At 40.5% G+C, this 23,690-nt stretch overlaps 1 protein-coding gene across 2 annotated transcripts in view; it reads right to left on the minus strand.

Moving 5' to 3' along the window:
- TRAK2 (trafficking kinesin protein 2) overlaps positions 1-23,690 on the minus strand; it is a 66,434-nt gene that overhangs the window by 7,539 nt on the left and 35,205 nt on the right. Inside the window, exons 4-15 of one of the 2 annotated variants that reach the window (XM_024200387.2) lie at positions 16,420-16,473; positions 15,446-15,522; positions 14,505-14,621; positions 11,854-12,063; positions 7,349-7,427; positions 5,408-5,538; positions 5,172-5,246; positions 4,571-4,708; positions 3,165-3,244; positions 2,165-2,368; positions 1,119-1,417; positions 434-709 (exon numbers count right to left, since the gene is read on the minus strand). In XM_024200387.2, the coding sequence (XP_024056155.2) occupies positions 434-709; positions 1,119-1,417; positions 2,165-2,368; positions 3,165-3,244; positions 4,571-4,708; positions 5,172-5,246; positions 5,408-5,538; positions 7,349-7,427; positions 11,854-12,063; positions 14,505-14,621; positions 15,446-15,522; positions 16,420-16,473 (1,740 nt within the window). The remainder of the gene's footprint in view (positions 1-433; positions 710-1,118; positions 1,418-2,164; positions 2,369-3,164; positions 3,245-4,570; positions 4,709-5,171; positions 5,247-5,407; positions 5,539-7,348; positions 7,428-11,853; positions 12,064-14,504; positions 14,622-15,445; positions 15,523-16,419; positions 16,474-23,690) is intronic. The other variant, XM_024200388.2, reaches the window with a different exon arrangement.

The raw sequence follows: 23,690 nt of genomic DNA on the forward strand, positions 1-23,690 counted from the left end.
ATGGTAAAATTTTAATTTTTTATCAGTATTTTTGTTATTATAAATAAGAAAATGTCAATTGTTTTTGATACAATATTTGTTAAGAACATAGGGCTTTTCCTTTGACGAATGTACTTGGTTAAGAATTCAGTTTTCGGTCACATCCAAAACCAGGTTTTCCAGCAGCCGTATGCTCCATAACAGCACAGGCTTAGAGGGAGAATGTCACCTTCTAAATTGCCAGTGTTATATCCTGCAAAACCTTGATGTTCCTGGAGATCCCCCATCCAAGAACTGACATGACCTACCTCTACTTAGCTTTAAAATCCGACAGGGGTAACGCACAACCTTATACAGCAATGAAAAAATAAGCATAAGGAAGCATCAAGAATGGAGTATACACCACAGTAAGAGATATATGAAAAGTGAAACCATAAACATCCAGGATTCTTACCAGCGAGTGGCACTGTTGCTGAAGTAATAGGTGGCAGGAAGATCCCTGCCTCCGGCTTTGGCACTGCATGTTTCCCTTCCTCCAGAAAGGATTGTTGCACTTGAAATGTTATACCTCCTTCCCCTTCTTCCTCATCTTCCTCCAAGTCAGAGATGTGATAGACGGCATCCTGAGGTAATGGTGTAAAGCCTTTTGTGACAACACCTGGCCGTGGGTCAAGGATGGTACCTAGGTTGGGTTGAGCAAGCTGCTGCCAGTGGAACAGAGTCTGAGATCCTGATGAAAGCAAAAAAAGGTGCAAGGAGATGTTTCTGTTCCACTCTACTGAATCATAAAGAGTGGCCAGAACAAAATACCAAAACAACCTGACCAACTGGGGCTGTCATCATGGTACATGAGAAGAATGTAGACCAAGAGATTCAGAGAATTAAACAGGAATGCCTAGTACTGAAACAAGTTTGCTCCTACATTTGGGTCTCTTACCCTGAAGTACACTGTGTTACTACCAAGCTAACAGATAATTGGCTTTGAAAAAAAAAAGTCTCTTTCTCCAAGGGCTTCTGATTCTTGAGTACCAACCCATTCCCAGAGCAACACTGATTTAATTACCAAATACACTGATTCCACCATAAGCAAAGCACAACATTTCCTTCTGCTAGAGAGAGAAGGCAGATTATTCTCTTACCTTCGAGAGGTTTAACAATTTGTAATTTCTCTGGCAGGAGTGCGCGGAGGCAGAGAGAGCCCACAGAGAAGTCAGTGAATTCTGACTTAGTACCCATGGACAGACAACTCTCTGTTGGTGTGCAACAGCCCCCAGCCTCTTCTTTCTGGTCAGCCAGCAAATGCATTTTACACTCCCATTCCTCCTCAAAGAACTGCTTTTCACTCAGGTAGTTTTGCTGACGGAGGCAAAGTGTGTGCAGAGCTGTAGCTAAATCATTGTCTCCAGGGGTTCCAGGCTGGCCCAGCTTTTGGTTGTCCCTTGGGGGAACATGAAATCAGAATAGGGAGTTAAGACTAAATGTTTAAAGACTAAACATTACTAAAGTAAACAGGAGCCCAGGTTGGATTTAGTTTTGGGATGAGGAAAAAAAGATGAAGTTGTTTTAAAGACTTCTATTTAATTGGTGTAGTCAGTATCACAATATCTTGCAAAGTCTCAGACTAAAAATCTGCAGGCAAATTTGTGTGGAGGCAGCATCTCACAGCTTCATTATTTAGGAACAAAGACAACCCATGCATAAGATAACCTGTTTGCTTGCTTTTTCTCTGCAGTCACTGAATTTACTACAGAAGGATGTTTATAATTCTTTGTATTGTTTGCTTGCTAACATTATCCTCTTCTGCCTTATATGCGCCATTTAATCTCTCCCCCTTCAACCCTGATGCACAAAGCCACAGACATATATGACTTGCCAGCACAATAGGTGCGGATAGCACTAGCAGGTTTAGTATTAAATCAGGTCATCAGTGGAGGAAGCCTGGGTCCAAAATATCCCATGAGGTGACATTCGGTTGGAACATTTAGCAGTTAAGAGAATAAGGGAAATAGTCTCAATCACACTGCAAAGGTGAAAAAGCTGGTGAGAGAATCTATCTCCTCGAGTTTTGATGAGAGCAACAGGATTATAGTTCAGCACCGAGAATGACAATTCCTATGCATGCATACAGACTGCCTACCATCAATACAAGTAATCTAAAACCACACTAATATGCTGAGTCTCCTACTTTGAGATTTCGTTGGAGCTGCTCCTCTGGTTCAGATGTGCCTTGCTCTCCACTTGTTGTAGGCCAGACTGAAAGGGCTTTGCGGTCATGATAACATTTGAACGATTAGATCCAGGGATTGGTAGTAGGGCAGGAAATGAAGAAGAGCGACCACGTGTAACATTAGCAACCTTGACAGTATCAAACACCCGTTTCTGCTGAACCCTGAGAAAGAGAGAGAGAATAAATATACACAATCCCCTTTTCATCTTTATAGCAAGGAACTGACCAATGACCAATAACGTTCTCAAAAGTGTTTTGGGTAGGATACAGAAAAAAACAGTTTCAGGCAATAACAAGACTTCTACCGGGCTATACAAGTCTAGTAAACAGTAAGGAATCAGAGCCCAGAAAGAGTGCAAATTGTCTGAGTGATGAAGTTGCTGAGGGGCACGCTCTCTCCTGCTGGAATAACCACCCTGTATGGGCTTGAAAGAACAAGAGGAGGTGGCATTAATACCACGCTGGAACTTTCAAGGTCAATAAAATGTTTTAGGGTCAGACCCTGCGGTCCTTACTCCTGAGTAAAGGCTCCAGGAAAAGGCCTTCAAGATACTGGGAACTGATACCATTTCTCTTCAGTTCTAGTTTCCCTTATAGAAAATTGCTAGAGAATTTAATAGGGATGAAACCAATGTGGTAATATAGAAATTAGTTTAAAAACCTACAGAATTTGGGAATAATATCCTTTCAGTAGATTTGTTAACCATCCCAGAGAACTCAATAGGAGGAGTATACATACTGTATTAAATACCGTACTAAATTCCATAAGATTGTTGAAAATAAACTCAACACTAGAAAGGTGATTTTCTATTCAATTATACTGAACCTTTGTATAAGGCACAGAATATCTAGATTCACCCACTTCCAGCAATTACCTGAACCTCATTGACATGGCATTGGCATGTCTAGCAAAATGTTAAAAGAGGATGTGTGTGGGGAAGGTGAAAGCTGAACTTACTTTTGTTTATCGAGAGCAGATTCTTCATCTAGAATCAGCTCCATCCGCACTGTCCCCTCAATCTCTGCTGCAAGGGAATCCTGTGGGGAACAAACCAATCAAATAAAACAAAACTGACATTCAAATGCTTTCCTCCATAAGTTTGGCAATAGACACCCAGTAAAACACATGTTCTGCTCCATTATTATTATTAATTAGTGTTAGTACATAGTGCCCTAAAAGGCACAGATAAAGGTCAGATGCACACTAGAAAATGTTTCCTGGCATAGCTCTACCAGCAAACTCTCCTAGTGTAGATGCTGTTTATACTAGCATAAAAGTGGTTTTGCACGTATAGCTTACATTGGTTCCCCAAGCGAAATAAGCTGCAATGGAAAAAACAGTTTTCGCAGTATAACTGCATCTATACCAGGGCTTTTGCCAATATAAAAATATCACCAGAGAAAAATAAAATCACCTCCCTGATATTACTATATTGACAAAAGTTTCTAATGTAAACCTGGCCAAAGACACAGTTCCCCAAAAAGATTAATCTAAAAGAAACCAAAATTTACAATCAAAAGTTTTCCACTGGTCATTTACAACCATGTCAAGGCTATGCATTTCTATTGGTGTTCAGCACCGCTTTCATAACAAGGAGAGGGCAGAGTAGTATATCATGAAGATAAAATCACAGCAACATAGTGCATTATAAAAGGGTGATTACTTTCAGGAACAGTTTTTTTTAAAAGAGAAGCTGTCAAGCTACTAAGGCCTCACCAGCACTGGGGAAATTTACCAACTGAACCGGGGACACTTATTTCTTGAATTTCCCTCAAGAAAACTTCTGAAATCTGCCATGCCCTGTTTGTAGCAGAACAGCCATTTAAAAGTTCAAACCATAGCATGTTTCTTTGGGGCTTCCACTGATGTAACGTGCTAGCAGTCTAATCTCTAAACTATTTAGGTGTGGAGAGACTGGGTTCATAAGATACTGGTCCAAAAAATTAAAAATCTTGAAAGGCATTTGGATTTTATAGTGCTCAGCATGATATAAAACTGGGATCAACTTCTGAGAAGAAAGAAGGTGATGTAAGTGTTTGTGATAGAAGGTAAGGAAAGGGAAGTGTGGAACACACATGCAGAGTACATTTTTAAAATCTCTTTATAGTGAATAAATGGCCCAAATGTGGAGAGGTTAGAAGATCACGTCTGATCTTAGAAATCAGAAATAGAAAAGATTAGCTCATCTAATCCATCCCTCTGACACCTGCAGGATTGTTTTCTTTGGCATTCTACTCATAAGAACAAGCAACTACAGTTTTGCCCTTGTAATTCCATGTTACTAAAGGCTGTCGATAGCATTACAGCCCTACAATGTAACAGTGTGGATACACCATGCTAAGAGAAAGCTCAAGATTCATTACCAAAGGAAATGCTCCACATGACGGGGGGCGGCAGAGATGTGCAGCAGGGCTGGCTCTGCTGCGCAGCTCCTTCACTTCTTCTTGTAATTCATGCAACAACCCGAGACATTCTGCATTCCGATCCTGTAACTCATGCAGCTGCAACAAGAAACAGTGGTCATTAACGTAGCCAGCAGTCTGCAACAGAAGCAAAGACTGTACTACAATAACCAACAGAATTTACCCCAGGATAAATCTATACAGATGAATATCATTGCAATGCAGTAATTATGTGTACAAAGAACAGAACAAAGAGCATTTCCCTAAAAATTTGCAAGCCGCAAACCAGCCTAGATAACCAGAACTGTGCACTTTCACTTGATATAGTCTTCATAACTGTCTGGAGCAGTAAGATCTCTCTCCATATACACCTTACCTGCTTTGAGACTCATGTGGATTGTAAACAGTCAGGATGAGTTATTAGAGGTACTCGGTTCTTTTCCTTCACCCTCTACCCACCATGAGGTTAAAAAAAAAAAAAAAATCCTTGTTCCCCTTCCCCTCCACCTTGCTTTTCTTTTTCTCACCCTATTTTAAATGGATAAATAGAAGCCCCCAATACCTCTCCTGTCAGCTGTCTCTGGGCATCTTTGGAAGCTTGTAGGTGAAGTTTCAGCTCCTCCTTTTCAATCACATGCTGTAGGTACAAAAAGCAAAGCAAAATAGGGTGTTCAGATTATTTCCTCCTTTTTTACTAAACAGAAAGTTGTTCCTCTCCAGAACATCCTCTGAAATAACCACACTCCTAAAACAGCAGCCTGTCCCTCAGCCTCTCCGTGCCCTACTGCATGCACACACCTCTTTGAGTTTATGCTGAAGATCAACAATCTGAGACAAGAGGGTTGAGATCTCTTCCTGATAGCGAATCAGCTCTTCACTCTTTCCTGATAAGTCTTCTGTCATTCTGGCAATTTGAGCATGTGTTTCCCCTAAAAACAGAGTAAAATATACATTCAGTACACAGCATTCCCTGATACACCCTTGGCAAAAGTGAACACTGTAATCTTCAAAGGACAGTGAAATTCCTAAAGAATCAATTCAGGATGTACAACAGTGGGGGCTTTGGATTGTCAATATGGTGAAAAGCACACAGGGGCCCTGAATGTCTATGGTTAACCTCATGCCATCTGTGGTTGACCTCACCCAGTTTACCTTGCAGTAAAACCAAAGTGCCTTGTCTCCATGATGTTTTTATAGTGGGACAGCTAATGCACGTTAAGTATGCCAAGGTAAAACACACCTTGTTTTTTATCACTGAAGAAATAGTTCATAACTTCTACCAACTCCTTCATTAAAGGGCATAGCTCACACCCTGCAAACACTCAAATGGGTCTTTAAAAAGGTGCAATAACCAATGGATGAGAAACCCAACCCTGCTCAGCCCAGGAGAGCTTGAAATAAAACATGGGGGTGATCTTAAATAACTAGAAACCAGAAAGGGGACAGAGATGCAGTTAGCCTTGTAACAGTGACATGAGGCAAGATACATTTAATTGTATATAACAATTTCTATAACCTTGGTTACATGATTCATCTTTATGGCAAATTACAACAGATAGTGGGATAACAGTAAATCTATGCTGTTAAGAGATAAGTTTATGTCTAAAATTAGGGGTAAAAATAATATACTAGAAAGAGATGAAAAGATGTAAAATAGGAAAAACTTCGTAGTGTGCTTCCCTCCTTCCTTTTCTGTGTGTCATCTACGTAGACTATAAACTCTTCGGGCGCAAGATCAATTTAATGAGTTTCTGAAGTGCCTAGCACACCTTTGGATTCTATAAAGTTAAACAATAGTTGAATCCCTCTTATTGGTGGTACAGTGAAGTGGTATGTAGGACAGAATCTAGCAACCTCCACTCACTGAGGTTACACAGCTTCCAGGAGGATACAATAAAGCAAGTAGACAATCAGATGGGCATTAATCCAGAACACTTGACTGTTATTCAAAATGAGAGCTGGCAACAGTGCAGAGTTCTTTTTAGGGATTACACAAAATAAAACTCTCACAAGATAAGCCTATCTTTCTAGTGAATATGGGAGGAGATCAAATGAATACAGGTAAAAGTTTAAACTACCAGATTACCCAATTACCAAAGAAAGGAAATATCACTCCCAACTGCATCAGAGTGTTTACTTGCATTTGTACAAGGATAGTGAAAGTTACATATCTGCAAGTAAGTGCAAAGGAACGCAAGCATTCGTGTCGAGATTTTACTGCAAATGCAGTTGATTTTAATACTCTATTATGCATTTATATCAGAGGGAGTTTGTGTGTGTTTATGGAGCTATGGGTATCCAGGAGGCTATATATTGATCAGTTTAATACTCCCAAGAACAGGTGTCATCTACTATTGAGAATCACAGATGTGTCCTTTACATTGATATCTGGGGAGACTGAAAATCTGTCGGGCAGCTCTCATGAGCACTTAGTTCTCTTTTTTAAGAGCTCAGGTCTGCAAGAGGCATTCAATTTTTCGCAAATATCTATTTTCTTCTTTTGCACAGCTATACTTTGGTCTCCAAACCAAAGCTCCGTGCCATAGTGACGCTGAAAGAAATAAGTGCTTGTAAACAGAATCGTCATTCTGAACTGGTCAAGTAGGTAGACTCAAAACACTGTTCATGGAGATTTCTGAAACTCATATCTGAACCTGGGGATAGCCAAAATATTCTAAGCACCAGGTGATCAAACACCTTTTCCCTGGTTCTACTATGAGATACAAACTTGATACTCACGGAGCTCTTTGACACAGTCACTGACCAACTCCCTCTCTTTCGCTTCATATGTAATAGTTTCTGTCTTTAGATGACAAGCCTTCAAGAAAATTAAAGAGACATTAACTTAAAAATTACACTTCCATCTGAAAACATTTCATCTGCAGAAATTATAAGTAATATGTAAGATTACTGTCAATGAAAGATTAGAGAACAAAATTTCCCCCGTTTTTTTCAATTTGTTTATGTTGTGCATTTGACTGTACTTTCTGCTAAGTTTATTTCACTACAGCTAGCTTCCCCTATTTGTGTGGGTTTTCAGCAACTTAAACAAAAACAAACAGAAAATGTGGGTGTGAGAACATAAAATTTGGTAGGGGAACTCAGAAGCAGATGCAGTACCTGGAACTAGACAACTTGAATTTACTGCAAATAGGTGTCCTCAAAACAGAGGAATCCTGTAGTCTGAAAACTAAATGATACGTTAGTCACACCCACAAAGGCCACAAAAGCATTGAAAAACTCTCAGAATAGGGACAATACTTTCCTTTCTCCCACCCTTCATCTATCTAGAATTGTAAGCTCTTTGGGCCAAAGACTGTCTTGCTCTGTAAGTATGTACAACAGCAAGCATACAGAGATCTCCATTTTGGTTGGAGTGTCTGGGTGCCACCGGAATAAAAACAAAATCATCAATAATTGCCTCTCTCCATCAGAGAATATTTGTTTGGGACAATTTGCTGATAATTAGTGCTGGCTTATCAGAAACCTCAGTGACTGGGTTTGAAGGTCTATTTCAGATAAAGGAACTGCAGATAAAATCATTTCCACATAACATAATCACAATGAACTATAAATAGATCTTGGCATTTCTCATGAAATCAGGCCAACCAACAAGGAGCTCAATATGCCTGAGGATATTTCCAAAAGACAAAGGAAATTATATAACAGAAAACAATAAAACAATAGAAAAGTTAAAAGGGCCCAGGCAAAATGGCAGGGCAAAAATTGAACCTATCTTTTAAGTGCCATATTTTTATTATAGGCTGGGCTAGTTGCACCACTTATTACTATAGTTGCCTGACACTTCCCCCATTATAAGACCATTTCTAGTTGCTTATAACTTGGCCAAATTTTAACTGTTTGGGCTGAAAATTTCAATGCCAGGTGTCTGCCTCAAGCCCATTTATTTATTTATTTATGTAATAGAAAAATTTAGCCAAAATAGTCCAGCCATTTCCGAGAAGGAGGTTAGGGGAAAATACATTGTTTTGTTCCAGTTAAAAATAGTTCTAGGGATCTTTTCTTTGAGAAGCTTTAGTGCCCCAATGCTTAGGACTAGTGGTTTGAAATGTGGCAGTGGGTGGTGGTCTGTGTGTCAGGGATGTGCCTTTTGCCATCCCTGTGAAAAGCAGCCCATATTTGACCAAGATACAAACCTTTGAAAAAAATCACAGTTCACACATTCTCAGCTGAGATAGAGCATCGCAGCTAGGGTTACCACATTTCAAGTTCCCAAAGAGAGGACACTGCCAGGGATGGGGATGGGGGAACTGGAGAGGGGGGGCATGTACTGAGAGGGAGTATTTGGGGGGTGCTGGAAGGGTGGGTATGTACTGGAATAGGGTACTTGGGGGGTGTTGGAAGGAGTACCTGTGGCCTTGCACTCAAGGTTGGGGACAGTGTTGCACTACCTGTCATGGTGGCAGATGCAGGCCAGGGACGCAGTGTCAGCCAGTGCCTCCCTGCGGGCCTCTGCCCCTCCCCAGGACAGGGAGCTAGGGCCTGGCCTTGTCACCCCTCCCAACGGGGCTCTGAGACCCCAGGGTGGGGCAGACAGAGAGACACTTAGTGGCTCTGCTTACCTGGTGAGCTGGGCTGGGCGGGATCCAGCAGCTGTGGATGAAGGGGAGGGACGCAGGGCGCAGAGACGGTTGTTCCAGACATTTCCTCTTATTTGAAAAATCTGCCCAGATGGAGGGCTTGTCTATACTTCCGCGGTTAGTCGACCTAAGTTACGCTACTCCAGTTACGTGAATACCAGTTACGTGAATAACGTAACTGGAGTTGACGTGGCTTAGGTTGACTTACCACAGTGTCTACACCACACTGCATCGATGGGAGACACTCTCCCGTCGACCTCCCTTACTCTTTTTGGAGTGGTGGATTACCAGAGTTGACCAGAGAGTGCTTTGCAATTGATTTAGCGGGTCGACACCCGCTGCATCAATTGCAGCAGCACTGATCTACTGGTAAGCGTAGACCGGGCCGGAGGATCAAAAAAGAGGTCATGTCCAGGAAAACCTGGATGTATTGTAACTCTAATCGCAACTAAAATCCCAGATGTTTCCGTCTACACTAGGCATGCTTCCACATAGATGAGAGCAGGACTTTTCCTTGCATTGCAGCTTCCCCCAGCCTAAGACTGTGACTCTCATTCATCTGCCCATGTCTGCTAGAATGGAACAGGGCTTGGGAATGCACCAAAACCCTACTCTTAAAAAAGAGAAATGTGGCAGATTCCAACACCCTGTTGGCTCACAGCACTGGCACACCCAGCAGGACCAAGGGGCAGGGTGAGAGGAGAGGACAGCATGACCAACAAGCCTGCAAACTGAACACGGCTTCCGCAGGACGACACCTGAAAGGCCAAACCTGCTGACCCATGAGAAGAAAGCCCCCCACAAGTCAAGCTGGAAAACCCTATGCCCTCAGAGTTGTACCGGTGATGTGGGCACCACTGCCTGGGCTGCTGCAACTCTCTGAGGTGCACACCTCGGGAGCAGCAAGCAGAGTGACAATCAGAAAGAGAATGTCCTAGCAGTGCTGGTAGAATACAAATCGCTCTCTCACAAACAACAAAAGGCTCTTCTTCTACTTCCTCCAATTGTTAGTCAAGCAAAGTAGTTTGGGGAAAGGAAGTGGCAAGAGACAGCGGACAAGGTGGCTAGAAGACAGGAGAAGACTTTTTTCCTCTCTTCCCTCCACCATGGTGCTTACAGCACGGAACCAAGATTTCAGTTCCAAAATACATGCAACTTCAGCCCCGTACTGACACAGGCTTCTTAAAAGGATCTAATATTTTAAATGGAGGGATTGGGGCAATTTGGAATTTTAAAAATCATGCTATGCAAAGAAATGATGTTGGTTTAAATCCTGTAAATGTTCTCTGTCTCCCTAAACTATTCAAAGAATCACAGGGTCTCCATCTGCCAAAGCCCAGGTGTTTGACAGGGACTTTTAAAATGGGAGACACTCCACAGGAAAGGGAATCCCAGACAGCAGAAGAGACTGCTTTAAAAGAGGTGGGATTGAGTTAATTTTGGTTTCATGATTCAACATTTCTAATGCTCTCCCGTAAATTAGACGCAATAGGTTTCTATGGCACAGAGCTAATTTTAAATCTGAAATTAATGACAACTTTCATAATGATGTTCAGTTGAGAGGTTTGTAGATAATATTGGTGATTGACAAGGGCTTAAGTACATGAAGGGGAAGTCAGATAAAGGAGAAAAATAAGGCCTGCAAGAAGACCCAGTTCCCACATGCCCCATGCCTTAAATTCTGCAACCTGACTAGGTTTTCTTGGGTGCAAAGGCCTAAGCCTGTTGGGAACTACAGCCCTGGGGTAAAACAAGATCCTCCGCTCATGCTAGTGATAATAGAGCACACCAAAACAGAAAGTATAAAACACTTAACTAAGCATCACAAACCTAAGCAACTGCATGATCCTATTCCTGTAGGATTCCCCCATCCTCTAGTTCTACTAACCCCATGTTAATTATATTTTGTCTTAAAAATTGGGCCTTGATCCTGCAAAAATTGAATACATGTGCAAAAAATTAAGGATAAGAGTATTCTCATTTAAGTCAATGGGATCACTCATGTACATAAAGTGAAACGTGCACAAATCTGTGCATGACTGGGGCTTTAAATTGTAATTTCCTGATCTAGAATACAGACGGACAAACAGTAACTACATAGTCAGATGTCAGCTCAACTGTATTACCAGAAGACTACACCATCACACAATATTGGATCATACAAATCAGCAAGTCCTGCAGGCCAATGTAATTTGGGTGGGTAGTTAAATGTGAACCTGTATTATATCACATACTATAGGGAATTTGGGAACAGTTGGATGTAGCAACCTTGCACGCTGGCAGAGATGACCCGTGCCGGCCAATAGTGTGGCGGGGGAAGTGAGGGCATCTGGCTTCTGCAGTGTTACTGAGCATGCTCAGTCCATGTGAGCATACTCAGTACAAGCCAAGCAGCATATCTGGAGGGGTACATGACCCCGCATGCCCCCCCGCCCATGCATTGCCGCTGCACACTGTATATTACAGAACTTTAAAGACAACTAAGAGTAAAGTGCCAAGTCTGAAGAATGCAGACCTGGGGTGGGATGGTGTATTTACAGTCCTTCTCAGGTAGAGAAGTCACTCCAGCGAGCATAGAAGCTGGTTTTTATAACACTGTCCTGCAACGTTACGTACGTGGCACAGACTAAAAATGAAGTGTACCTTTGATCGGAGAGCCAGGTTCTCCTCCTCCAGTTCCCTGAGTTTGTCCTGCAAGACATCCAGCTGCAAAAGATCATGCGACAGATTGAAGGAGTCATTGAACCGAAGTGGTGTAGAGCAGCTGGAGTCTGTCTCACTTTCCTCAGAAGCAATTGAAACAATACGAAGCAACGCATCTTTCTTCGATAGTTCATGCTGCAGCTGGTTAACCTATGTTTAAAAAGGTAATTTGTTTACAAAACATACCTAACATTGCAAAGTATTATAGTATATTATGTAGCTTTTGAATTCTTGGAACAAAACTTGGTCCAGTTTAAACTGAGGTAAAAACAACCCCAAATATTACGACAAGATTTTTATTTATTTTTATGCTGGAAATTCAGGTTTTGTCTAGCTTTGAAGACTATGTTGCTATAGAGGAAGTGAAATTATGATGTCATAAGAGACTGGAACTAAGAACTTATGTAAGAAAAGCCAAGGGAACATAATTACAATGATCTCCAATATGATGAAAGCCAGAAGCTGGAGCCTAGCTGGGGAGCCCGGGATGGGCTCCAGCTTCCAGCCTGGCCTGTGGGCCTCGGGGGGAAGAGGAGAGGCAGGAGGCCAGGCCCGTCCACTTTCAAAAAAGTGGGAGGGCCATGGACCCTTTGCCCCCCGGCCTCCCCTGTTCCAGCCTCCCTGGGTCATATCTTCAAAGTTAGGTGTGTGCAACCTCGCACTTCCAAGTTCTGGCACAAATATCTGATGTGAATACACAAACTACGTCTTTGAACATACATGTGGCCAGTTGTGAGCACACATTTGGTATCTGTATGCTGATCTGTGCTTGCAGTTGTGCTCATTTCACTGAAAAATCTGGCCATGGGATGCACTGTTCACGTCAACAAGGGGAAAATGTTTTTGATAAGTTTATAATCCTTTGCATGACCCAACAACCTCTTGGTGCCAACTATCAGTGGACACAGGGGGTGCATAGGAATTTACAGGGATCCCATGGTGAGGTATATGCATAATAGCTCACCAAAAGATGGCATGTGAGATCTCTACAGAGACCCAGTAGCCCATTGGTGATCATAATAATTAAAATATTATATATATATTTATATTTTAATTATTATGATTTATATATGTTTAAGAATAATTAAGGAGTTATGTATCTATTCTGAAAATTATGTTCTTAAGGTTTTAGAGTTAAGGCATGTTACCAGGAGGTGACACACTTCAGACATGTTCCCTTCAGGTTGGAGCTTATCTCCACTTATCTCCCTGTCTGGTCACATGTGCCTCACAATGCAGGTCTATTTTCATACTGAGCCACAGGCAGGAGAAAAGATTGCAAAAATCTATGAGAGGAAATTCACAGGAGAAAACAAGACAGCAGGGGGTGTCCTGTTTACGACTAAAGACAAAAAATTGTTAGGCTTGAATCTGCGGGTACAAAGAAACACACAGAATCCATCACCAAGGATGCAAGCAGTGTCTTTGTCTTGTGAAAGGAGGGTCACAATCAGCCTGTCTGTAAATGCTGCAAGGATTCTGGGTGAGCAATATTCCACAAGATATGTGAGTATCTTGTTAATTAAGTCAAGGCTCTAGAATGTGAGTAATGATTTTGTTTTATAAGTGGGCTTGGCGGGATCAATTTTTATTTGTAACTTAAGTGTTGACTGATGATTTCAGCGCACACACATGAACCGACAAATATATTTCCATTGATGATGATCAAAAGATACAGACAGGCAAAGAAAGAAAATGCTGCTTCAGAACTTATTAGAGTTTGATTTAAGGCTATTTGCCTTGTATATTTTGACATATGCTATCAAACGATGAACTGTAGAGCGACACGGGGGCCTGCCAGGCCTAGAGGGGAGTGCCGGTGCTGCCGATGGCCAGTGGAGTTGGGGAGCTGACCGCAGGGAGGCACAAACAAGGCCTCTTCACACTAAGGGCTGGTGGCAGCAAGGTGCCTCTCAGCCCTGGGTATCCTGGCAAGTGTCATACTTTGGTAACAATTTCATCCTTCATTAGTTCCTCTGTTGAGATGGCAGCATGTGAGATGGATTTGAGCAACAGTGAAAAAAAATGTTACACGAGACTGAATAAAGACGGAAAGATGGATGTGCTTGTGTTTAAAGCATAAGATGGAGGCAGAATTTGGAAGAGATTCCAGGTCTCATGCTACTGACTTCTGTGATCCTGAGCAAGTCACTTCATCTTTTTGGCTGTTTCGTCATCTGTAAAATGGGAATAATACCTCCTACTTCACAAGGGTGGGGGAAACTGAATTCATTGTTTATAAAAATACACTGAGTTCCTTGGATTCAGAGATAATAAGGTCAGAGGGGACCATTATGATCAGCTCAACTTCCTTGAAAACTATTCTAAGTGTGTATTATATTTACAAAACAACATATCACATTCCCCTTAATGACCACTGTACTGAATTTTCATAGTTGGATATTGGAATGATGCACTTGACTGGAATACTTCAGTTTAGATAAATAAGTTTTTTGTTTGTTTGTTTTTTTTTAAGGATCCCCCTGTGGCTGTAGAGTAAATGCAATTACCTGCCTCTACACAGTAAACAAAAAAAACAAAAACCCTTTACCCTACATATCCCTCATCTCTCTGTTTTAAAAATCACTCACTTGGTCAAAGGCTTGTCCCAGTTGTTCTTCTAGTACTTCATTCTGTTCTGTCAGGGCATGGTTCCGCTTAAGAAGGGCTTGTCCAATTCGAGCTGCTAGCTCCAGGTCCCGATCCCGCTGCTCACAAATACCAGGAAAAAAATCTTTATTTTTGATCAGACTACATTTAAATTCAACCTAAATTTAAATTCAGCCTAATTAATTTAAGATACTTCTGCCTCACTCACAAAGGCCAGATAATATAAGATGTGCCCCCAACTCATTTTAAACTGCACTGACAGGGAACTACTGCAGCAATACATGCCAGTGCAGTGTTTCCCAAACTTTAACGATTTGGGATCTAGAATACACACTGATTTCCTGACATGACTCATCCATTCCCACAATCCTTTGCAACATCACAGAACTGGGGTCACATTAAAAAAAAAATAATTTTGGGTGCTGGAATTTTTTATTGTGGTCCTGGGTGGTTTGATGTGGGGACTTTAGAGTTGCTAAAGAGGCATCATTTTAAAGAGCTGTAGACACCAGCTCCACCGTCTTTGAAGCACAGCTTCCCTCGGAGTAGAGCATAGGTCTGGGAATGGGAGAGGTATGAAGGGGACAGAGTAGAGGTAGCAGAAAGAGGAGAAGGGAAGGAGCAAGTTGCTACCTTCCTCCTCCTTGTCATGGGTTCCCACTAGGTTTGCAGGATTTCGCTAAGTTATTTTGTTTCTCAGCTGGTGCAGTTCACTGGGCGCTCTCATGCCCCGCTGTTTGAGGAGTCCTGTGCTATCGTGTCTAACGACTGAAAGGCAAGAGGCATTTCCTTTTCTCCCTTTAAGTGACAACAGCTGCTCATTGGAGAAACAATGCAGACAGGTGGGTAAAGGAAAGCTTGTATCCAAATGTATGGTTAGCTCACTACAAATTAATACAACAGTAAGTGGAGATGACTGTACCTCAGCTAACAGATGTGTGACCATGTCAACGTCATTGTAGGTTTTTGTCATCTGCTCCACTCTGTCTGTGCCGAGAACTGAAAACCAAACCCAGAAACATTCACTGCAGTAGTTTATATAAAAGTAGAATACAAGCAGGGGTAGATGTAAAACTCGCATACATTACCTAACCAGTATGCAACACAGGGATCTTTGAGAGGATTAACAAGCAGGCTAAGAATATTTAGCTTAGGAAGCACTGGAAAGTTTGAGGAAACCCATTTGAGGCAACACACAAAGCTTGATCCAGGGAGGTGCAACTCCCAGTTAAGTCAGCTGAAGTTGAGGGAGTTCTGCCAGAACCCCTCAGAATTTGGTCCTTACTGAGGTAAGTGGGGGGAAATCAATTATCTGGATGAAGCCCAACTACTGAACGATCTGGTTTGCACTGCAGTTGATTGCAGGAGGGGGCAGTCTTGCATACCCCATGTGGCTGAGGATGTCTGTGGGCTTTACCCTTGAAACACAATGAAATCAAGGTGACTGTGTGGTAGTTACAAGCAGGAAGACAGAAAAACCTTAGGGCACTAAGATCACTGGGACTAATTCATGCAAGTCCTGTAATGCGTGTGTTTACAGGATCAAGCCTAAGGTTACATGGGATAAGAGGAAAACATGCATCATTTAAACCTCCAGATAGCCTACTAGCGCAAACTCGTTGGAATGGTAACCATGTCTTCTTTGGAAAGCTAATGTCTTAACGAGCTTTTACATGCTGTTGAAAACTATTAAAAATAAGAAGTATTACTGAGAAGTGAAACTGCACTTTCAAAATACTTTAAACACAGGGTTGAGTCAGGAAGAACTTCTAAAGACTAAGGAGGAATCAATGATTACGAGGATCAAAACTGAACATCAAAAACATGAAGTACCAGCGTCTGCCATCTCCTGTCCTTACAAGAAAAAGATGAAAATGGAAAAGAAACCTTAATTACCTTGTGCAAATTTCTGAGATCCAGCCAAAGAGGAGGGGGGAAGTTCAACAAGAGCTAGGATAGCGGAAAATGAAAAACAGAAAAAAGGGTGAGAGGAGAGGAGAGAAAGAATTAGAAGTTAAGAAAATAGATGAGTGTGAATTTGTTTTTCAGTGACTATTGTTGATGCATGCATTTTATATATAAAATCATAATTTCACACTTCTAAAAACCTTCCAAAGAATCCTACAGCTCTTTACAAACAGTAATGAATTATGTTTTTAAAGTATCAGCTTATTATGTGATACAACCACCAACAGGGGAACTATGCCCTGCACTTGGAGGGGATGGGTATAGGTGGTGGCCTCCACTCACCAGAGCTTTTCCATTTATAGCTTTCATGATCCGAAGCCATAAAGCAAGCCGCAACACAATTAAAGTAGCAGTAAAAGTTTAACAGAGCCATGAAACTTTTCCATCAGACAAATGTCTCTGTGAACCTGTGCTGAAACTACTCCTTGCAAATGGTATTTTTTTCTATCAGCAGTCATACCCCCTTTCCTCAAGAAAGTTGGCCATTGCTTGATTTGCATTATGTAAGTGGCTTTAAACTAATTTTTTTTTATAAATCAAAATACACACATACAGAATATAGACTATGTCCATTCTGGGCCTCATACTTAACTGTGAGACTCAGGGTTGGAGTAAAGCAGATTTGGTATTCAGTCTGGAAGGAGTAATTATGCAGTGAGTTGCAAAAGAGAGGAGAAAAGGAAAGAATAGCAAAGGAGAAGAACAAAGTTGCACTGAATTGTTTTCTAAAACAGTTTCCTAAAAAGTGAAACAAACCAACCCCCTAAATCAAACATTTTTCACCCAAGTAGCTCAGCAGGCATTCTCCCCCACTCCCCCCAGCTCTTTCAGTTTCCATTACACATATGTATGTACGTACGTACGTATGTATGTATGTGTTCTAGTCTCAGTTCGCACAATACTGGATATATAGCATGTATCTTCCTGTGATCTTATCATGTGCTTTATTCCTCCTTGCTTGTCTCTTTATACCTCCATGACTTCTAGTTCAAATATAACTAGGCTTCCATAAGCATGTGTCAGCTTGCATGAGTTATGTTTTCGAAGTAATACATTTCTTTATTTACATACAGTAAATACTTATGGATTGAACAACATATATATCATTGTTTCTAAATGATCCTATGACCATGTGAAATACACAAGTGCTCCTATGCCTCTGATGTATGTACACACACACACACACATCTAGTCTGTAACCCACCATGTACATTACACACGACAAATCACTAGGAATCATTAAGATACAATAATGTCTGTAGCACATCCCTGTACACGGGACCCCCTACAAAAAACACTCCCAAACAGGAAAACAAGGATTCCCTTGTGCAGCCCAAAGACATTTTTCTTTTCCCTGACACACTATACCTGCTTAGGACATATCATGCCAGGCATATTTTCAAAGGCAAGTTCAGAGAAAAGCAGAGCTCTCATTTAACCTCTCTTGTTTAAAAGCCTTTAAAATACCTTTGACAAAAATATTAACTAATTATTCACCTTCCTGACAGAAATTATTAACAATTCACTGCAGTCGGTACTTTTATTCTGTTTTGTATTGTTTTTTTGGGAACTCTGAACTTATTGCAATGTAAATTACAAATTGTGTTTCTGAGCAAGACAGAATCAGAAAAGCTTCTTTATCACATGCCAAATATTCACCATCTTATTAGCAAGATGTGCACTCAACAGGTGGGATTTGTTCTACCACTTTAACAAGAGTTGCCTGTACTTACTGAAAGGAGAAGAGACTCCAAAGCAGGGGTAAGTCAGTAGGCAGACTGCGGGCCAAATCCAGACCGCCAGATGCTTTTGAAGGGACCCCAAAATCTTTTTAATTATTTATTATTATTTTCTCTGGAGTCTGGACCTTGACTATCTATACCTTGACCAATAAATTTGGAACTTACCAAAAAATAATTGACTACCCCTGCTCCAAAGCTTCATTTTACTCACTAGTCTTGATGATTCAGGTGCCCACTCGCACACAAGCTTCAGCCATTGCAGGTGAAAGAGCATAAACAGCTCTGTTTTGGTAGATGTTCCTACCATGCCTCATTTTAACCAGATCTGGTCGGTGTCCTAATCAGTATTCACCCTTCTTAGTGAAGGTTTACATTCAGTACATGGCTGCTATATCCAGCCAGCTTGGGATTTCCATTCTGCACAAATACATATTACCCTGGTAACTGATCATTTATGGAGAGAGAATGGCTTTGGTGCTTTGCTCCATAGTCTCAATATTTCCAGAAAGCTTAGGACCGTGATCACACACAGTTTGTTACACTTTCCTCTCTCTCACACACTCACCTTGCATAGCGAATGCTGTAAGCAACTCTTCATTTTGATTAGTGTCCTTGTTATCTAGTGCCATGTTGCTGTCTCCATTCACAGCTACAAAGTAGATGTGAAGAAAGATGCTTTGTAGCAGAGGATTACTAAGCTAGTATCTCCTGTTGCAGCACAGAGTCCTCCTGCAGCTCACTGAAAGGCACTCCTCACAGTGTGTACTCAGTGGTTTATTAGAGAAACATGCCTTCGGGCAGCAGTGGCCATAAAAAGGAGGAGCTTAACAGCAATAATCTAGGGTTTTCCCTAGATTAGGGTGTAACGCTATACAGACATTGGGAATTGGCCTGCACTACGTGCTTCAGACGATTTATCAATCACATTTTCTTTCCTACAAGCACAAGACAAAACTTTAACCCCAAATTTATCAGAAATAAGCTGGTATAGAATTGTGGAAATCAAACCTAGCAAATGCTTAGATATTATGTAGCAGATTACACTTCAAAGATGTACTCATACTTTGCTTTCATAATGTACATGTAACACAAAACTCCCCTAAAGGATAGGATGATTGTAATCTAGTTCCACAGTTTTGGACCAATCTCTTGCCCCCCAATTGCTCTAACATACAGAAGAGACAAGGTGGGTGAGGTAATATCTTTTATTGGACCAACATCCAAAAAGCAATGTACGTTTGCATTTCAGTGTGCTTGATTCTTTCCCACTGATATGTGACTAGACAAGGTATAGTTGGTTTCTACTAGGAATCACTTTGCACTGGATCAGTTGATTAAAGTAGATGGAATAATCCAAAGGGATATGTTCAATGTAAAGACCATCATTTCTCCTCTAATCACCTCCTTCAGACTCATTATCTCTTCCGGTTTATGTCCAGACACACATACTTATGTCCTAATGATAATCAGTCTGAGCTCTGGTATTCCCCAATGCATTTAAAGTTTTAGAATTCCATCCAGTAAACAATATCTTGTCTCAGATTTATCTGTGATGTTCACAGCGGACAAGGTATTACATTTACAGAGGGCTTGTCTTCACTGTAATGAGTTCTATGAGGGTGTGATTTCTAATGCATACTAATGTGTTGTGATTCGGGGAGGAGATCCTTGTCAAGGGGGAGAAGGCAATTTAGTAGGATCTGGGCAAGGATCTTCCCTGCGATGGAGGGGAGGGCAATACCTCTGTAGTTCCTGCACAAAGATTCGTACGCTTTCTTGAATATTGAAACAAAGTTGGCGTTCTTAAAGTCAGGTGGAATTTCTTCACAGGTCCAGATTTTGTCGAGGAGTTGGCAAAGTTTGTGCTGGAGCATTGTTCCACCAGCTTTAAAAACCTCAGCTAGGATGCCATCTGGGCCTGCTGCCTTATGATTTTTTGTCTGGGTGATGGCATGCTGGACTTCCTCAGAAGATGGGGGATCAGCAAAGTGTTCCATTGCCGAATGTTGTGGAATAGACTTGATGGTGTCTTCAGAGACCGTGGATTCGCTGTTTAGTAGGCTCTCAACGCGTTGTTTAATGGCCGCATTTTCCTTGAGGAGGATGGAGCCATTCTGGGAAAGTAAAGGGGTTGAGCATTTGGCCCATATATAGCTTCTCATGTTGTCCTAGTCTCTACGAAACCCTGAATCTCAGAGGCCTTCTTTTGCCACCACTTAGTTTGGATGTCACTTAGCCTCCTTTGGAGTTTGGCTTTGCGCAGGTAATAAGCCTCATGTTTTCATTGGTTAGAAGAATCATTTTGCCAGTTACAGAATGCAGTTCTTTTCTGTTGAATTAATGCTAGGATTTCCTTGTTGTTTTCGTCAAACCCGTCTTGGTACAGATGAGTGGACTATCCTATAGTTTCAACACATGCACTGTGAATGGTGTTTTTAAGTTGATCCCAGTGCTCTTGAATGTCAATGATGTTATCAGGCATATTAGAGAGTTTCTCAGACAGGTGTTGCTGGAACATCTCGCAGCTGGCTTGGTCCTGAAGTGCTTTGACGTTGTACCGCTTTCACTTAATCTTTGGGTGTTTGTGCTGTGGTGGAGCTGCAGGTACATGACTGATCTTACTAATCGATGGTCTGTCCAACAGTGATCTGTACCTCTCATGGCTCGTGTTATACAGACATCGGCGTAATCTTGAGCTCTGACTAGAACAGTCAAGGAGGTGGCCAGTGTTTGGACCAAGGATATTTCCAGGTGGTTTTAAATTTGTTACTCTGCCTAAAGATGGTATTTGTGATGAGCAGATTATGCTCCACAGATTTGGTGAGGAAGAGAATACCAATGGGGTTTACATTTCCTACTCCTTCTTTGCCTATTGTGCTGCTCCAGAGTTGGGAGTCCCGTCTGACTCTGGCATTGAAATCTCCCAGGAGGACAAGATTGTCTGCCTTACATGTGGCTGTGATGTTATGCTTATAAGAAGCACATGGGATCTTTTTTAGGGGAAAAGGAAATACACCGTGTTTATTGAAGATACAACAATTAGCATATGCATTTAATTACACTACACACACACGTGATCACGGGTAGGGAGGAGCTGGGTTCCATCGGTCACGACATGATGCACCGGGGAAGTCTTGGCATGTAGTAGTAGTATTTTATGTTTGTATTTTGTAGAATTTAAAAGAATAAAAAATAATAATAATGTAGCATGTATTAAATGTACTGGTGTATAATTTTATTATACTTTGCCAGCCACCCTTTTTTTTTTGGTTTGATTTTTTTGTACTGCCATTTATGAGCAGATTTGTTTGTTTTATTAGTTTGGTAATTTGCATTAACACAGATGCTTTTTGGCTTGCCTTTGGATTTAAAGCCATTAGCAGCTCAGAGACTCTGTTTTAAAAGGGACACAATTAACTTTTACCAGAGTTTTAATTGTTTTTTATTTTTAACTTTTGCTTTTAAAACACAGCGATTTGAAAAAGAAAACACAACCTATTGTGGCTCCCTTTGGAGCCCTAACAGGATTTTAATTAAGTAGTATGGTATGTTTTATTTTATTTTATTTTTTTAATAATATATATTGTACATGTTTTGGGGAGAAAGCAATATTTTTTATAGTTGAACTTTTATAACATGAGCCATATTAATTTTTATATAAGGTGTAACTGGGTTTTTTTGTGCTTAGAGTTTTTATGTACCCTTATTAAAGTGACAGTTTAATTACACAGAGCCACCTTAAGGCTCAGTGTGGGGCATTGTGTGTTTTTTTTAACTATAGCTTTTATTTGCTATTTTGTTACTAAAAAACAAATCCAGATTTTTTTTTTGGTTTTGACTGCCCTGCTGCAGCCATGACTTTGGTCTTTTTTAAAAAAATATTGAACTTATAAAGCATTACCTTAAGGGTTAAATGCTAAATACCAAAGCCAAACAACACTAGTTACCTGTGTTTGGCAAAAAGTGGGTTTTTTTGGTTTTGCAACTTTGAATCAAAGATTCAAATGGATTTTAGTGGTATTATTTAAAAACAAAACCAATTTATTTTAAACCTACAAAACAAGAGTTTTACAAACCAGGAACGCTGGTTTAGGTTTTAAACACTCCACATATCTACACAATATATTTATACACACTTTTTTTTTTTTAAACATTTTTTATATTGTTTTAATTTTTATACAGCTGTACATAGATGATATTTGTATACATTTGGAAGCAGTTAAGTTTTAATAGAAACCCCTTATTTTTTTTTGCGAATTTGACTAAGTTGTTTATAGTTAAATGATTTAAATTTGATTGTATTTTTGCCTGCCTTATTTACAGACATTCCTTTGGAAAAGGGCCCATTTTCTCTTTAGAATGGCTGCAAAGAAACGAAGAATTTTTCTTAACACTTTTTTGAAACATTTTTATAATGTTTAATTGCTTAATTTTTTTTGCCTTTGCAGAGTTAACTTGTTTTTTTTAAATTACTTGCTTATTTTTTAAAATGACACCTTTATTAACTTAGATTTTACTATTTTGAGTATTGTTTTAGGGATTTGAATTTTTTATGCTTATACTTACTTTATTTTACTTTTGCCATTATGCCCTTAGGGCTTTTAAAGTATTTTTAAATATTTTTATTTGTTGCTTGCCTGCTTGTTTGGGCCCGATTTTGCTTTTTTTTGCTGAACTGTCCCTTTTTATGGACACAGGCTTTGTTTTACTACTAAGTTAGCAAGGAGGGTGAGATCCTTAACTAGCCCCCACCCCTCCTGGTCCCTTTTTTTAAAAACATATTTTTTTTAAATTGTGAAATTACCACAATATTACTTACAAAAATTACTACACTTCCCAAATTCCTACGTTCTTCAGAGTTTGGTTTAACAGAGCAACATCTGTTTAAAAGGAGTAATCTCTTGAACAAAGTATTATCTTTGGATTGCTTCCTTTTAAACATTTTTACACAGGTGCTACCACTATAGGCCCACACACCTATATTTTTTAGAGTTGGGTTTTACATAGAAAATACCACTTAAAAAAAATTTCATTAAAAAATATGTTCACCTTTATAACTCTTCCGTGCCCACGCTTGTGCTGGGACTTACAAAACACAAAAGTTTATACCCACTAAAAAGAACTTTGCCTGACAGAGCAGGAGGGGGAAACGCTAAGCCCCCTACCTTTTGGGCTTGATTTTGCTATGACCGAGAGTATATATACCTATGCAATTTCCCCCTGACAGACAGGTAGGAGTGAGGACTTTAACCCTTTTTTATGGCCCGGCACTTTTATGACTGGGGGTGTATATACCTAGACAGTTTGTATATATTTTATTTGTATATTTTTTTCCGACAGACAGGTCGGAGCGAGTACTTTTTTTTTTTTATTGCTCAGCACTTTTACGACCGGGGGTGTGCACATCTGAATGATTGATTACTTTATATGTATGGTATACCTTTTAGCAATATTTAG

This window comes from Terrapene carolina, unplaced genomic scaffold (genome assembly GCF_002925995.2).
Source record: "Terrapene carolina triunguis isolate 2854851 unplaced genomic scaffold, T_m_triunguis-2.0 Scaffold62, whole genome shotgun sequence".
Taxonomy (NCBI): domain Eukaryota; kingdom Metazoa; phylum Chordata; order Testudines; family Emydidae; genus Terrapene; species Terrapene triunguis.